The 16992-nt window shown below is 51.1% G+C and overlaps 2 protein-coding genes across 3 annotated transcripts in view; both read right to left on the reverse strand.

The window, feature by feature from the left end:
* Positions 1-306: 306 nt before the first annotated feature.
* On the reverse strand, positions 307-9893 carry PHKG1 (phosphorylase kinase catalytic subunit gamma 1). 2 transcript variants are annotated; one of them, XM_028498375.2, is made up of 10 exons: positions 9639-9893; positions 7348-7439; positions 6651-6829; positions 6161-6215; positions 2907-2972; positions 2466-2629; positions 1987-2077; positions 1697-1850; positions 1420-1467; positions 307-1048 (listed from the first exon to the last, which is right to left on the reverse strand). In XM_028498375.2, exons 2-10 carry the CDS (start codon positions 7428-7430, stop codon positions 803-805), a joined length of 1086 nt encoding a protein of 361 aa, XP_028354176.1. In that variant the 5' UTR covers positions 7431-7439; positions 9639-9893; the 3' UTR covers positions 307-802. The 2 variants fall into 2 exon arrangements, with proteins under 2 accessions (XP_028354176.1, XP_007106813.1); XM_007106751.4 differs by having other exon boundaries at positions 1420-1545; positions 9639-9892.
* A 2246-nt stretch (positions 9894-12139) lies between these two features.
* The window catches only part of CHCHD2 (coiled-coil-helix-coiled-coil-helix domain containing 2), a 5876-nt gene continuing 1023 nt past the window's right edge, over positions 12140-16992 (reverse strand). The window contains exons 2-4 of the mRNA XM_007106738.4: positions 15060-15309; positions 13655-13805; positions 12140-12429 (exon numbers count right to left, since the gene is read on the reverse strand). Of these exons, the coding sequence (XP_007106800.2) occupies positions 12419-12429; positions 13655-13805; positions 15060-15309 (412 nt within the window). The 3' untranslated portion in view covers positions 12140-12418. The remainder of the gene's footprint in view (positions 12430-13654; positions 13806-15059; positions 15310-16992) is intronic.

Below are 16992 nucleotides of genomic sequence, written 5' to 3' on the forward strand. Positions count from 1 at the left end.
GCTCCCTCCTCCTTTCTCGCTGTCTGACCCGGGGACCTGACATTGTTTGCTCAAGGCAGAATTTCCCCAGGTCTCCTTGTTTCCCAGCAAGTTGCTGTAGAAGGAAAATGATTCCTCCATTTGCCTTATTTGTTGGGTTTCGTGCACCTCCGAGGGAACCTAGTTTCCACCGTATGTGAAATGCAGTTCTGTGGGCTCTTGAAAGCACACTGTCAGTCTTAAAAGGGTCTAGGAGAACGACGGATCTACCAGGCGCAACTGTGTATCATGGGAGGCACAGAGTGAATAATACTCCACAAAGACAAACAGCAGAAGCTTCCCTTTCTATTATTAATTATGTAAGGGCTGCCCTATGCCTCTAAAAACATGGCCCCAGAGAAGAACCTGCTCCCGTGGTGTCACTGGACTTTGTGAGGTCAGTAAAATCTCCTGTGATTGCGATTCTCAGACTGTTCTCTTTCATCCTCACCCTGGGACCCTAAAGGCGGTGCACCGAGTATCAGTAACTGTGGGCCTCCCGTGAGGACAAGCGGACGTGGTGGTATAGCTGGGCCGTGGAGAGGCAGGGTGCTCCTGGTTCTGGACCACAGCTGGTCCCCCTCCGTGGGCCTGGCTCCAACTGCACTGACCACCGCGTGACGCCTCCAAGAGGGGAGACTGGCCCCAGCTCCTGGGGTCCGGGCTGGGGCCAAGTGCCCCCTCTGGACAGAGGCCTGCACATGCTCTCACTCCTGTGCCCTCCATATCGGTGGCTCCTCCTCCCGGCCTGAGCCCCGCCCCACCTGCCCTGCCGGCCTGCCCGTCAGTAGCCCTCCTCGGCCAGGGAGAGGAGCACAGCCTTGGGTGTGTTCTCGAAGAGCGCCGCCCGGTTCTGCTGCTGCCCCTTCTTCACCCAGTGGCCATAGATCCGGAAAGCGTAGGCGTCGATGAGTCGCCGTAGGGGCCGGAGGGCATAGGGGTCTCGGATGACGATCTCCCGGGTCATGGGCTTCACCCGGCGGTACTGGTAGTAGATCCGCACGGAAGCCAGCACCGTCAGGGCGATCACCTGCGGAGGGCCTGGCCTGAGAGCTGGGCCCGCCCCGCGGCCTGTTTCCCTCCCGGTCCGTGACGGCAGGCCCTGAGCTCGTTTGCCACGAAGGCTTGTGTGGTTTCCGCTGGGCCTGTCCTAGCGTTCCCGCACCCTCCTCCCCCGTTACCCCCGTTCCCACCCGACCAGCAGGCGCGGGGCTTAGGGCTGTCGGAGCCAGAAGCCAGAAGTTGAGCTGCAACCATCACAGGGCTGGGCGGGAGGAGAAGGGTGGGTGCTCTGGAAACCCCGTGGGCGTAAGGAGTCCCCAGGAAGGACGCCGGGAGCTTGGACTTCAGGGGCCTGCGGCACCTGCCCCGGGGCCCTGAGTGGCGAGCGAGCTTAAGTACCTTGAACTTCCCCCGGGGGCTGAAGTGACGCACTTCCTCCACCGTGTACTGCTGGAAGAAGGGATGCGCTAAGGCCTCTTCTGCCGAATAGCGGCCTTTGGGGCTCACCACCAAGAAGCGGGAGACCTGAGAGCACGAGACAGCACGGAAGACGTCTATGGGGGGGGGGGGTCCCTCCTGGCAGGGCCTCCATCCCATGGCATGCACGGCACACTCCCCCCTCCGCGCTGTGTTTGCCCCTCGCCTGACCCCCGAGCCAGGAGGCCTTTCCTCTCACCAAGTCCTTCACAGTGTCCGAGTAATCATCCCATTCTGGTGAGCCAAACTGGTAGTTGCCACTCATGATCATCCGCAACATCAGCATCTGCTTGCGGTGCCAGAAGGGTGGGGAGCCGGCCAGCAGCGTGTACATGATGACGCCCGTGCTCCACCTGGCACCGGGCAGCGGGGAGGAAGGCAGGAGGGCCAGCTGTAGCTCCCACCGTGCCCGCCTCCCCATCCAGGTGCTCCCGGCCATGGGGGCGTCCCTGTCCCTACGGGTCACCTACCCCCCCCCAACACACTCACATGTCCACCTCCTTCCCATAGCCAGGGTGGTCATCATCCATGGAGCACTCAATGATCTCAGGGGCCAGGTAACTGGGGGTCCCACAGACCTCTGCAGGGACAGTTTCCGTCAGAACAGGTCAGCAGAGGCACTTGGAAGAGGAAAGCCCAAAGAGACAACGGAGAAGGAACCGAAGTGGTGGCTGGGCTGGGACTCTCTGAACACGGGCCTGGCCCAGGGCCAACGGCAGGGCCAGGGTGCTGGGTCCTGTGGCCACCCGATGGGGGACCGTCAGTGGCCTGGTCACTTCTGGCTATCCTGGACTGGAATGCAGGCAGTGGAAACCTGGCTCAGCCCAGTCCGGGGAAGAAACACCCAGCCCTGAAATTGTAGGATTTTTACTTTGGGTGGGTGGGGGGAACCCAGGCAATCTCTGTTCCTAGGAGAGCTGAGGAGAGAGCCTGAGCCCCTGACATGGGCCAAGGCCATGTTACCGGACCTCGCAGCTTCTCTCCTGGTTCCAGCTGGCAGGAAAAGCCAAAGTCTGTGAGCTTGATGTTCATGTCATCATCCAAGAGGATGTTCTCAGGTTTCAGGTCCCGATGCACGATGTTGAGTTTGTGCAAGGTGAAGATCACCTCCAGCAGGGCTCTCATGATCTTTCTGGGGTGGGACAGGAACAGGTTACTTTCATCTGCTACTCTGCAGGGTCAGGTAACAGGCAGGGACACCAAAGCCCATAAGCCAGCTGGACTGCAAGGGAGGGAGGACTCAAGACAGGCCAGGCCTACCTTGGCTGAGTCAAGGAGGAAAGGAGGCCACCAGAGCCAGCGGAGCACACTGCCCACCCAGACGGGTGCATGCCACGCCTCCTCCAAGACCTCGGGGCCTAAGCAAGGGACTCAGCCGGAAGTAGGGAGAGGGGCAAGTGGACCCTCACCTGGTTTCCTTCTCACTCAGGGTGACCTTCTCAGTGAGGTAATCAAAGAGCTCCCCTCTCTTCATCCTGTGGGGACAGGGTTTGTAGCTGGATGTGCCCCAAGGCTACCCCCTCCTTACCCTGCACCCAGAAAACTGTTTCCCACCCTAACACCTCCAGGGGCAAAGTGGGCTGCTCCCCACAAAGGACCAAGGTCTGTAGGGAGGAGCTAGGGAAGTGAGTGGAGAGGCTGTCTCAGAAGGTTGAAAGAAGAACAAGGGAGACTGGGGGCTGGGGGATGGCACCAGTGCGAAGGTCCCCCCATGTGTGGGAGTGACAGCATGGACTGGGATCCATCAGGGTCAAAATCAGGGTTGGGAGGCGAGAGAGGGAACTTGAGCCACTGGCACAAGGCCCCAGACCCAGAGCAGAAGGACAGGAGTATCCTGGTTTTTCCCAGGAACAAATAGAAGCAACAGTAGTGATAGAAGAGCAGTTTTACCTATTTTAGGATTTCTTAGGATTAAGAATTGCGGTTCCATTTTCTGACTTGGGATGATCTAGAAAGAGGTTTCTGCTAGAATCATCTAGTTATACCCTGAAGGGCAATTTGGGGCAGCATTAAAAATAGCTTTCCCAAGCAACTTCTTCAAAGGTTAGAGACATCTGAGCTGCCCCCAAGGGCTCTACAGGACAGTGCCACCAAATGGAGTTGAGACAGCTAGAGCTGGGCAAATCTGGAGGGGTCCTAGGAAAGTCTCCTTTGGTTAAATAGGAAAGGTGCATACTGCCTGCCCCTCCAGGAAAAGCAGGGCCCAAGGGAAGAATTCTGGCCAGTATCTGAGGGAGGCAAGAAAATCCTTGAACTTAACTGGTGGGGTGGGGAGTTGAGTTCTGTCTGAGGAGCAACCCAGACATTACAGAAGTGAGCCTTGTTTCATACACGATTGGTACTGTGTCCCTAAAAGGCAGTGTGTGCCTCCAGTTTTGATCACTTTAATTCCATTTTAAACACTCTAGGAGAACTCACTAATAGCAGCAGCAGCAAAAAGATTTACCAGTCAACACTGGGACCCTGCAAGGTCCATCAGCAGGCTCCTGCCTTCCTGGAGCTGGCGGTTGAATTGTACACACAGGCCAAGTTAAATTGTGTCTCCAAAAAAAACTTCACACTGCACGTGTTCAGTATGGCTGCAAAATGAAGTGTTCCAGCAATACAAAATCTGCTTGAATAATTTTCTCAAGTAAAGCTAGTCCCTAAATTAGCAGTTATGTATGGAGAAGTCAAGACAGCTCTCCAACAATGATTCGTGTGACAGAGGTGTGTGTTCTTTAGTGAGGACTCAATGGAGCGGGGGCATGGGAGCTGGAGAGTTCCCTTCCTTGGGAAACTTTTCCAGTAAAAACGGTAAGAAGTCTGGGGGCTTCCCTGGCGGCGCAGTGGTTGAGAATCCGCCTGCCAATGAAGGGGACACAGGTTCGAGCCCTGGTCCGGGAAGATCCCACATGCCACGGAGCAACTAAGCCCATGCGCTACAACTACTGAGCCTGCACTCTAGAGCCCACCAGCCACAACTACTGAGCCCGAGTGCCACAACTACTGAGCCTGTGCTCTAGAGCCCACGAGCCACAACTACCGAAGCCCACGCGCCTAGAGCCCGTACTCCACGACAAGAGAAGCCACCGCAATGAGAAGCCCGTGCACCGCAACGTTCCCTTCCTTGGGAAACTTTTCCAGTAAAAACGGTAAGAAGTCTGGGGGCTTCCCTGGCGGCGCAGTGGTTGAGAATCCGCCTGCCAATGAAGGGGACACAGGTTCGAGCCCTGGTCCGGGAAGATCCCACATGCCACGGAGCAACTAAGCCCATGCGCTACAACTACTGAGCCTGCACTCTAGAGCCCACCAGCCACAACTACTGAGCCCGAGTGCCACAACTACTGAGCCTGTGCTCTAGAGCCCACGAGCCACAACTACCGAAGCCCACGCGCCTAGAGCCCGTACTCCACGACAAGAGAAGCCACCGCAATGAGAAGCCCGTGCACCGCAACAAAGAGTAGCCCTCACTCGCCACAACTAGAGAAAAGCCCGTGCGCAGCAGCGAAGACCCGATGCAGCCAAAAATAAACAAATAAATAAATTTTTTTTAAAAATGGTTAAGTCTGAGTGCACGGTTCACAGAACACTTTGTGTTGTTCGAATTTGATGCTTGGAGCCTGGTGAGATGGACGGTATCGTTTTTCCTTTCCTGAGAAAACAGAGGCTCTCACAGCTAAAAGGCCCGCTGGTCCCTGGGGGCAGAGGGCCCTGTGACAAGGAGCTCATCTCGATAGCCCTGTCGGTGCACGAGCAGGGGAATAGTGACATGCTGCTGTTGGTGCTCCTGCTGACGACAACGATGATGATGTCCATCTTTGAACCACGTCCCAAATACAATCTCTACCACCTGTCTCCCTGCCGGGCCTCTTGCCCCCATAGCGCCGGCTTCCTCCTTTCCGCTCTCGCCTCCTTACAGGCGGTGGAATCCTTTATAAAAGTAAGTCAGATCACATCACCCTCCTGCTCTTGGCCCTCCAAAATGCCTGCATAATCTGCTTTTTGGTACCGACTGACCTTGCATCCTGCCATCGCCACAGGCTTGCCCCACCCCCCCATCCTGACTTGCTTGCCGAGCCTCGAACATGCCAAGCCCACCCGGCAGCGCCCCTGCTCTGGCCCTTCCCTCTGCTAGAGGCTCCTCCTCCAGCTCTTGGCACGGATCCCTCCCTCCCTTCATCCGGGTCTCTGCTCAGGTCACCTCCTGGAGCGCATTCCCTGCCCGCTCGCTCCCTCTGACCCCTGCTCAGCTTTACATACATGTGTATGTGTATAACCCTGTGTGTGTTTTATGACTTGATTGCTTTCTGTTCACGCCCTGTGAAGATCAGTGCATGAAGTAGGACTGCGTATCCTCAACGTCTAGGGTAAGTACTGAATGACCGCCATGGTCATCATCGTGGTAGTTCACAATCATTAGCATTTACACGGTGCCAGTCGCTGTGCCATTATTACGCCTGCAATACCGACGGGAAAGCTGATACTGACAGAAATCATCCAGCCCATAAGTGATGGGCCCAGGATTTAAAACCTGGCAGCCTGACTCCAGGGGCTGATCTGCCTAAAGCGTCTGTGACCTTGCTTAGCATCCACGGCGTAAGGGGCTGCTCGTCCCCAGGAAGCCCTGCGTGGGGGACTAAAACAGAAGCCCCTCCAATAGGCCCCAGGCCTGGGTACTTACAGATCAAACACCAGGAAGAAGAAAGTGTTGGTCTCGTAAGTGTCCTTCAGCTGTACTGAAATGGAAATGGCTCGCTCGTCTCAGGCAACAGAGGAACCCAGGCGGGGGCAGTGGAGGCGCGGGGTCAAGGGGACTAAGGCCGCTGTGGCCGGACTCAGAAGCTGGAAGGGGTATCGCGATGGTGTTCAAAGGAGGCGTACCAGGGGAGGGGGCACCCAGGGACTTCACACTCCCATTCCCGCGCCTGCACCCAGCCCTGCCTGCCACCCCTTCTGTGGGGCTGGAAGAGGGGGCTTAGAGCTGACTCCCGGGAGCGGTGAGGGTGGACCCGGGACCCTCGAGCCTCTGGGCACTGGGCTTTCAGGGCCTCAGGGTGCGGGAGACACTCTGGTGGTCCTGGCTCGCTGCACTGGGGCCACACTCCCCGGCTTGGGTTATCAGAGCAGACGCATGGCAGGGCACCGCGCCGTGGCTCGGGGCCATCACTCACTGATGTTGGGGTGTCCTGAGACCTTGCGCAGGATGTCCACCTCCTTCTGCGTGGCCTCTCGCAGCTCCTGCACCTCCTCGGAGCTGAAGCTGCCCCCACCCGTGACGTCGATGATCTTCACAGCGTACTCCTGGCGTGTGGGCTTGTGGATGCAGCGCCTGACAACGCTGCTCACTCCCCTGGGGGTGCAGAGGACAGATCATCCCCGGGGCCCCTCACCCCAGGCGGAGGCCCAGATACAGGCCGCAGCAGAGATGTCCTGCCTTGACTCCAACTCCCTGTGAGCTTTGGGGGATGGTAGGATGAAGAAGGCACAGAGAGGGCGATTTGCCTGGAGCCCAAGAGGAAGAAGCCCGCTCTGGGGCCTCCTAGCTCTTAGTTCAGTGCTCTTTCTCAGCACGGAGGCAGAAGCTGTACCCTCTCAGGGCCATAAGCTTCTCTCTGACACCTGATTCCTGACCCTGGCCCCAAACGGGGGAGCTCTTGGCTGGGAGAGGTCTCTAATCTGGGTGCTCTTACACCCGCTTCCTCCATCCTGGTGCAGGAGGGCAGGACCCCGAACTGAGAGTTTCTCCAAGTGGACAGTGCTTTCGGGATGGAAATGGGGTCAGTGCTCAGGGTCAAGCAGAGGTTGCTCCCACCCGCCGTGCCGGCCGGAGCCCAGGGCAGAACCTCATGGGGAAGGCCCGGGCCTCACCTGCCCAGGATCTCCTTGGGTTCGTAGTTCTCATAGAAGCCCTGTGCGGAATAGGAGTCCGGCAGTGCCTTGTTCTGGGTCATGTTCAGCTCCTTAAAGAGGGGAACACAAAGAAGCGGTCAGCCTTCCTGACCTGGGGGTTGTGCTCTTTGAGGGCTGAAGCCATTTCTCCCTTTTTTTCTTTTGGCTGCACCGCACAGCATGCGGGATCTTAGTTCCTTCCTCTGGTAACCAGGCACCCAGCAGAACCAGGGATCAAACCAGTGCCCCCTGCACTGGAAGTGCGGAGTCTTAACCGCTGGACCGCCAGGGAAGTCCCTCTCCCTCATCTTTGTATTTCCTGGCATTGGTCTGGCCTCTTGTGAATATTCAAAATAAATGTTTATGCATTTTTTAAAAAGCTTTGGAAAGAGCCCAACTTGCTTCTCCCCACTGGCTGTAAGCTCTCGTGACCCCAGGTGACCATGTGGCTCCCGGCATGTTCTCACTGTTAGTTGTTGCTCCGGGGTAGGAGCAACAGATGGGCAGCCAGGCCCAAGCCCAGGCTCGAGGCAGGAATCGGACCACCAGGCTGCAAGGTTAGTTCTGACAGGGCCAGCACACGCTTGATTTTGAAAAGCACCACCGAGAAACTGCAAAGGACAAATTAAAGTGCTCTTTCCTTTCCTCTTTGAGGCGACGAGGCTGGTCCTGCTTTTCCTCGGCCTGCTCTCTGCACTTCTGGAAAAGGTGAGAAGCTTCATGGTTTCATTTTCAAATATGCTGCTCCCATAGCCTCTCCTTATCTCCCCCACTTGTAACTGTCCTACCCAGAAAACACCCCTCCTTCTGGGACAGCCTTGCTGTGCTTCCCATTGCTGCTTCCTCGCCCATTCTGCCCTTAGTTTTTGTGATCACTGTCCTTCCTTCTCCCTTCCTTCCTTCCTTCCTTCCGTCCTCCCTTCCGCCCTCCCTCCCTCCTTTCTTCCTTTCATACTCTGAGAAGTACTGCGCCAGGCGCTCTGAGGGATGCAGTTTGATGGGTGAGTCCTGGTCCCAGCCTCTGGTATCACTTGTTCTCTCATCTCTAACCCACCGTGATCATCTCTACATCTTCCCAACCATCCCTCCCCACTGTGCCCAGTGCAGGTGTGTCGCAGGTGCTGCTCGGTAGATATAAGTCAATGGCTGGAGGTGTCCCTTTGGTCCAGGTTCCTGCCAGCAGGATGGTCATGTCCTCAGAATGCCCTGTGTCCTACGTAACGATGGCCAATGAGCCCCGAGTGGTCCTGCTGCAGCGTGGGTTAGAACGGAGCCAGGACACTCAGGCCTAGACCCAGAGGAGCTGGCCAGCTTTGCTTCAGGAACATAGAGGCCACTGGGTATAGAACTCCTACCTCACACAGAGGATTTGAGGAATGGAGAAAATGCTGTACCAACAGGAAGAGGGGCAGATAGAAAATGGGCACGAGCTGCCTCTCAGCAGGGCCAAAGATGCCTCTGGTCCCATTTCCACTGCCCTTTCTGGGTCCAAGAAGGTCTGGCCTGTCAAGGAGGCCAATTGGCTGACCAGCCAAGCAGCAGCCCTGGCTGCCTCAGGACAGGTTGGCTGTTCCAGGAAGGCTGGTGTCCCCACTGCTGGGTGCCTGGTTACCAGAGAAAGCATTAGAATAACAACAGTCTCCTCTGCCAGCAGCAGGCTCTGGAGCTGTCTCTGTTCCACCCCCGTCAGCAACCCCAGCTGAGCACCGGAGTGTCTGTTCCCCATAAAGACTAGCCCAATTCCTGGTAAGCCCTTTAAAGTTCCCACGAGGGGCATCTGTTCCCCCTCCTCCCCCCACCTCCCAAAGCTGGGTAAGGAAAGGTCTCTCCCTTCCTGCAGCCCTCCCTGCACAGACGGTACATGTGGACCCAGCCCGGGATGCCGTCCCGTCGGGGCCCATTCCCTGGCACAACCGGCCCCACTGAGCCCCAGCAGCACTCCCGTCTCCTGGGGTGGGCGGCGGAGGTCTATCTTGCCTCATCCCCTTACTCTAGGCCTAACCTGGGGCCAACTTCGCGCCTCTGTCCACTGCCCCTGCCTGCATTCCCCATGCCTTACCGAAGATGCCTTTGGAAAGGGTCCCCAAACGAGAGTAGGTAGCCTGGTCCTTTTTGGAACATGACATCCCTCCCTAAAACTTAGAGAATCAGTGCTGCCACTCTTCTGGGCCCATGTGCCTTCAGAAGCAGGGAGAGGTGGGTCTAAGGGATGTGGGGGGTTCTGTCTTCCCTACACCACAGCTGCTCCCACTCCCCAACCAGCTACTCACCTCTATGTCCTCGCAGGCCCTGGAATGAACGTGACAGGAATCCCAAAGGTCCAGGAGCCCCCTGGGGACAGGGGACAACAGAGGGCTGAAGCGTGTCCCGAGCCAACGTTTGTGCCAAAACAGGATATATTGCTGCTCTTCCTTCAGGCTTTGCTACTTGAGGACGGAAGGCTGATGTGCCAAAAATAACTCCCAGCTGCAAAGCTGGGGTGCAGGCCAAGGCTCAGCACGACAGTGCACGAGTCGGGGCCAAGGCTCAGCACCCCGGGTGACCTCTAGTGGAGGGTGAGGGAAGCTCCGGTGGCCTGGGAGCAGGCAGGACAGCACAAGGTGACCCATCTTCCCTCTGGAGCTCACTCAACCTCCAGGATTTGAGGAGATAAAGCCAGCTTGCTGGGAACACGCTGGCTTCTCTGGGAGCCATTCCTGTGTGTGCTGAGAGCAGAGCCCTGGAGACACCCCAGCACACTGGCGTGCCCACCCTGCAGCCCTGGCTGCTACAGGGACCCGCTCAGCTACGGTTTGTGTGGCTGCCTGACCCAATGCAGACCTCAAAGGCTAGGGAACATTCCCTTCAAGACTCCATCTCTGATCTGCCTCCATTTCATCCTTAACTTCAGCCTGCAGTTTCCAATGAATGAGTTGTTCCATGTGCCACGAAAAGCACATGGGCTCTACCCGTGTGTGGCTTTAGGCTCTTTGGGTGAGGGTCCTCATCGGTGTGAGTCTAGCTTAAGAGGCTGACAGAGTTGGAAATAATGTATGCAACATGCTGGCACACAAGTAGACACTTTTTAAATGCTCACCCTCATTGTAAAGCTACCTGTTCTTCAAACCCCTAGTTCTTCTAAAATACCAAACAAACGAAGGGGTAATACACTGCTTCAAACAGGTGCTGAGCCCACAAAAACCCATTTAATGAGCATCTTACAATGCACTTCATACACACTCTCATTGGGCCCCCAAAACTCTGGTATTAAGCCAATTTTAGAGATAATGTGACTTGCTCGATGAGGTGAGTAGGAGGGCCTAGGTGAACCTCAGATGTAGGCCCACGTGCTCTTTCCATTGTATCACGCTCGCCATCTCTTCCACTCTGGGGAAATACTTTGCTGAACTGCTGTATAGAAAGGAGTTGTAAATGACTTTGTCCCTATCTTTAAAGGCCTCCAGCTTATCGAGATGCAACATCTGGTTCCAAAGATGAAAACACTGAATTCTCCTTTTACTTACTGTCAATAAGCCTTTTTCCCCAATTCTAAGCTGCAGACGCCTGCTGGCTTACACTTTCAATACATGACAAAAATCCCTTCTGACTTTAGGGCAAAGGCCAATACACCTGGTGGATTATTCCGTGACCTTCTCTGTGTAGCCATGGCTCCCACCAGAGGCAGGCCAGGTCAGCCAGACTCTTGCATTTTATTGTCAGTGGTTCATTTTCCTTTGATTCAGTGATTCAACCATATTTGGGTACCCACCATACAGCATCACACCTTGGACATAAGGGGCATTAACACTATGAACTCAGAGGTCCTGAGCCTTTAGGAAAATGGGCAAAAGAGCCCACTGATGAACCCAGGACGGAATATGCTGGGGGACTGGCCAGTAGTGAATTGTCTGTGGTCATTTAGGTCCTTGGGCAAGGTAGTCTTGGCCTCTTTCAGAAGTGAATGATTAGGTACAGAATGGGGCACTCTAAGAACACTGATGACAAGGAGGTAACAACTGAATAATTCACTTAACAGCACTTCACTCACCTTGCAGTAACAGAGAGGAAAAAAAAAAATCAGATAATGGAAACTCTGAAAGGTATATTTGAAAGTAGGAAAACTGCAGAGAATAATGGAGACTGGAGGTCAACTCCCAGAAGTAAATGAAATTTTAAGCACTTTGTGAGGGATGGAGCTGGGTTCATTAAAAAAAAAAAAAAAAAAGATACACCCCAAATTGAGTCCAACATGGACTTAAGACAGCTTGGAGAGGGCAACCTAAGTCTTTCAGGAAGAGGAAGCTACAATGCCTTAAGTAGACTAAAAACATCTGCAGGGAAACTGCCTATATTAAGAGTATGAATTTTCATCTCCAAACAATAAATTGGGTAATCTAGGTTAACAATGACGTGTAGTGCTGACCTGGCCACAAGGAGCCCACACGTGTAATGGGTCTGCTCCCACATTTCCTTTATCATTCACCTGATTAGAACAGTTAGTATTTTAGTTTCGTTACTGCTGTTTACTGAACATTGGCTCCAAAGGCCTGTAGCACCTGGAATCTTTTTAATGAGCAGCATGTTTGCTAGGGAGCTACTCCTTACATAACTTTCTCTACCAAAGCTCCTCAGGAAGCTCTGCCAGATGTTCCAGGTGGCCACTACTTTAATATCCAGACTACAGACTAGATACACTTAAAGACATGTAGAGACAACTGTGTTCTTCTGCAAAATGCATTCTGTTCAGCATGTGTATGCCATGTGATTTATAACCTTATACTTAAGAGACACATTTGGAAATAAAATCACTTTATTCTAATTCACAAACAAAAGCATGTTTAAGACGCCACACATCCGCCTAGCCCCAAACTCAGTATCATCTCAGTGAGCTTCTATATGGTGAGAATACCCTCTTCCACGGCAATCCTGAACCACAAAAGCTATTAATGATTGTGGAGCGGTTTAACTGGTGGCTTCACACTTTATATCTTCACTATCAATTATATTTTTAATGCTAAATCAACATGGTCATGAGAGATGATTTTTCATGCCTTCAACTGGAACTTCTTGATTAAGCTAACCCTGCAAACAGAAAAGGTTTGTTAGAAGAGCACTAGCTACGTATTCTCAACAAAACAGAAGTCCTCCAAATTATGAAAGCAGGGATGAAGCCCAAGGTTATTAGTTTCTTTCATAAGCTGTTTAAGGCATCCTGCAGCCAATAAAACTTCAACTCTACACTTTGAAGCAGAAATATAGTTACTTTGGTATTAGACGTAGCTTCATCAAAGACTTCTGATAAACTTGGCCATGAAATCTCTTAATTCCACAGTTCGACCACCTATAAGGATTAACTTCTCCCCTATTTCCTACATAAATGAAGGTGGGGAACTTTTGAGAACCACTGGCCCAGACCAGGGTTTTAAAACGTTTTTCTGTAAAAAAATCAGGTAAATACTTTTCACTTTGTGGGCCATATAGTCTCTGTCACAACTGTTCAACTCTTCCTTTGCTATGGAAAGCAGCCATACACAATACCTAAATGAAAAGGAGATGGCTGTGTTTCAATAAAGTTATTTATAGAAACAGGTGTCAGGATGGCTTTGGTAAAGGGACCATAGGTGGTCAACCTCTTGCCTAGACCAATTCAGTATAAGAAGCCTGAAAAATGACTCTGTATATATTAAATATACTCTGTGACTCCATGAGAATCAACTATAGATTTATCCACAAAAACTCTAAGTTTCTAAATAAAATCTGCAGAAGAAAACGCAGGCGGGAAAATGAAAATAATCATTTTTAATAGATGGTAAATTCTTAGGATGATAAGAGGAAATCACACAAAAACAAGTTGACTGCCAACATTCCAGAGAACCTAAACCTCAAAGTCCCACTGAGGGATTTAATAAACTTGTCTCTCTCAAGTGAGGTGTGCAGAACGACAATGCTCTATCAGATCTTGTGCTCATTCCTGAACTTTGGTGAAATCAGCACTAAGGCTATGCAATAACCACACTAAGATCTTGGCACACTAATCTATACCCGCCTAACGAAGAATCAGATTCAGAACATAACTGAATCTGATTCTTCCTTAAGTAGGTAAAAGCCTAAGATAATGACTAGAAAACTTTGGACCAGCTCCTTGCTAGAAGAGTTAGATTATTTTTAGAGTAATTTAAACAAAATCTCCTCTAATTTGTCAGTTTAATTTATTAAACACAGACTCCCTAAGTTTTATAAGGTCCAGGGGTACCATTCAGTGAATTAAGCAGATGCAAGTTCAACTATGGATTGATGTATCACCTACCGTTCGCCAATCTGCACTGTTTCAGCACCTCACTGAAACCTTCACAAAGCTTAAGGTCACCCTGGTTCTGGGCACACTCCAAAAACTGTTTCACCTCAAAAAAGCATGGGCCATTCTGCTGCTGCTGTGCCAGCTGGGTTCCCTGAGGCTCCTGCAAAGGCATAACATTCAGGACTGTTAAGAAAGGAAATCAGGGACTTCCCTGGTGGTGCAGTGGTTAAGAATCTGCCTGCCAACGCAGGGGACACAGGTTCGAGCCCTGGTCCGGGAAGATCCCACATGCCGCGGAGCAACTAAGCCCATGCACCACAACTACTGAGGCTGTGTGCCTAGAGCCCATGTTCTGCAACAAGAAGCCACTGTAATGAGAAGCAGAGTAGCCCCCGCCCAAAGTCTGCGCACAATGAAGAGTAGCCCCCACTCGCCGCAACTAGAGAAAGCCCACGCGCAGCAACGAAGACCCAACGCAGCCAAAATAAAATAAATAAATTAAAAAGGAAATCAGACTTATACCCGAACAAAGAGTAATAGCCACTCTTTGAGGTTAACTGGGGGAACAAAACTAGAACCAGATGCAAATTAAAGTTTCTATCTAATAACATGGACAGTGAAAAAAAGTAAAGGCAGAAAGAAATGAGCTTTAACAAAAATCCCAGTTGTCATCAGAAAGATTCATGAACAAAGATGCAAATAAAGTGGTTATCTGGGCATCTAAAGACCAGTGGTTCAGTGATGTTTCATGGAGGAAAAAATGGGCCTACTACAGAAAAATAGATGGATGAGAGTTTTAAGTACATCAGAAATACAACAGAGTATACACCCATGCTCCTTAGAGGAGAAAATTCACATATCTCAGAAAGAAGGGCAGTGGCAAATATCAGGTAAGAGATGAGAGAGCACAGAGCCATTAAAAAGATTTCTGAACACTTAACAAAGATTGAGACTGAATTAGTTAAGCGCGACCATGACAAACAAAACAAAACATATACATGTATATATTTATATTCATTTATTCATTCACTCATTCATTTATTTATGCCAGGCCACACGGCTTCTGGGGTCTTAGTTCCCCAACCAGGGATTGAATCCTGGGCCCAAGACAGTGAAAGCGGCAAGTCTTAACCGCTGGACCACCAGGGAATTCCCCAAAATATTTAAAATAAGGGGAAAGTGGCTGTTTGACAGTGCATCAGGTTGAACTGCCACAATTCTACTCCTTGAGAAGAAACACCATTTGTCCAGGACTCTCTGACGCTGGCCTAAGTAAGGTACTAACTCAACTGCTGCCAAATATGGATAAACCATTCTCCACAGGTGGAGACAGTCCTAATACATAAGGCACTTACAACTAACTAGGTGTTCTCATAAAATACACCACCGGAGAGAAAGCTGCCCCAAATCTTACCTGGTAAGTGATGTCAGGCCTTGAGGGCTCAGCATTACTTCCTCCACTGAAGCCACCAGTGATGGCATGACCCAGAGTGTGGCCGACGGCAGAACCCACAGCCATGCCGGCTGCAGTGGTTGCCATCTGGGCCATCAGACCTGGCTGTCGGGGAGCAGCAGCAGGGGAGCCAACAGCAGATGGTGGAGCCGCTGCTGGTGGCTGAGCTGCGGGCGCTGGCCTGGGTGCAGTTCTCATCTGAGGCGCCCGGCTGTGAAAGAAAGAAAGGAACAGAAAGTACAAAGTTCCCACTCCCAACCAAGTTTGGAAATTGTCAACTCTTTTTTTTTTAATAAATCCAACGGGATATTAAGTCGATGCTATATTCTTTTTTTAAAAAAATAATATTTATTTATTTGGCTGTGCGGGTCTTAGTTGCGGCACGCGGGATCTTCGTTGTGGCATGTGGAATCTTTAGTTGCAGCATGAGGGATCTAGTTCCCTGACCAGGGACTGAACCCAGGCCCCCTGCATTGGGAGTGCGGAGTCTTAACCACTGGACCATCAGGGAAGTCCCAGGAAAATTGTCAACTTAAATAAACAAACAAACAAACGAAAACCCCTTGTATATTAAAATAACCTCAGGATTTCATTTTAAATTATTAAACGCAAATACTACATACATACAAGAAAACCTTACAGAACACAATTCCCTGAACTGTTTACATCATTTTCCCTTTAACCTTTTACAGTTGTAATCACCAAGTATAAACGTTTTTTTCCCTGCTTTTTTCCAACCATTTCCATGTATTCACAAAGTCTATAGTATCTTTAGAGAACACAGTTATTCCAATACGTCATAAAAATCAATATACCTGTTAATGAGACAAAAGCCTCTACCTTCGTGGAGCTGACATCCTATTGAGGGATCAAATAAATGTTAAGAAAAAAATATTGAGAGAGCGCAGCGTGTTGTGGGATGCTGCAATTTTAGGACAGTCAAGGGAAGTCTCACTGAGCTGGTAACAATTGAATGAACACGGAAAGATAGTCATCTGGGGAAATAAACTAGTCCAATTCCTTCATTTTACAGATTAGAAAACTGAAGCCCAGTAAGTGGAAGTGACTTGCCTGAACTGTTATACCTAAACTGATTTCAACTATTTCCCATCTGTAGAACATTTGGATGCCTTCAAAATTTCACTATGTCCAATGTTGCTCCAAAAATCTTTCAGATTATACCAACTCTGCATTTTTAGATTGTTTCCTTGGGCGCTCTTCCCTCATATGATGCTAGGTTAAAAGTTTATGACTTCACTTCCTATCAGGTGGTATCTGGTCTAACTTTACAAAAATGTGGTTTCCCCTCCTTTAGATAGCAGCGTCTTTCCATTAGTGAACTCCTTCCCTATGCTCCTAGCACGCAGTTTGAACACAATTCACCTTAGTCTAGAGAAGCAACGTGGTCCTCTGCTAAATGTCCTGAACTTGTCACCGGAAAACTCAGGTCTGAGAGCTGGCTTCTCTACTTATTGGTGGCATGACCTTGAACAAGTCACTTATTCTGAGTCTCCAGTTTCCTTATTCCTGTAAAACAGGAAAACATCTACCTCTGAGGCTATCAGGAGGTGCAACTAGCAGTACATTTTAAAACTATTTTATGAACTAGAAAACGTCATGTACACGTGGGGCCTTAGTGACTGTGACTGTGTCCTCTACTGGGCCGAGCCCTTAGAATGCTCACTGCTCCTGGAAGGTGCTCAAAGATTATTTACTTAATTGAAATACGATCATTTCTCCTGATTATACTACCTTACACTTTTTTTCTTGCTATTTTTATTTTATTTTATTTTATTTTATTATTTTTTTTTTTTTTGTGGTATGCGGGCCTCCCTCTGTTCGGGCCTCTCCCGTTGCGGAGCACAGGCTCCGGACGCGCAGGCTCAGCGGCCAT

Source organism: Physeter macrocephalus, chromosome 14, assembly GCF_002837175.3.
Source record: "Physeter macrocephalus isolate SW-GA chromosome 14, ASM283717v5, whole genome shotgun sequence".
Lineage (NCBI taxonomy): Eukaryota > Metazoa > Chordata > Mammalia > Artiodactyla > Physeteridae > Physeter > Physeter macrocephalus.

What these genes read in the sequence shown, in the direction of transcription:
- PHKG1 (XM_007106751.4), bottom strand. Translation starts at nt 7,430, where the DNA reads ATGACCCAGAACAAGGCACTGCCGGACTCCTATTCCGCACAGGGCTTC. An exon ending in CCCAAGGAGATCCTGGGCAG is followed by an intron (nt 6,830 to 7,347) that starts GTGAGGCCCGGG and finishes CTGCACCCCCAG; the next exon opens with GGGAGTGAGCAGCGTTGTCA. An exon ending in ACCAGGAGAGAAGCTGCGAG is followed by an intron (nt 2,078 to 2,465) that starts GTCCGGTAACAT and finishes CTGTCCCTGCAG; the next exon opens with AGGTCTGTGGGACCCCCAGT.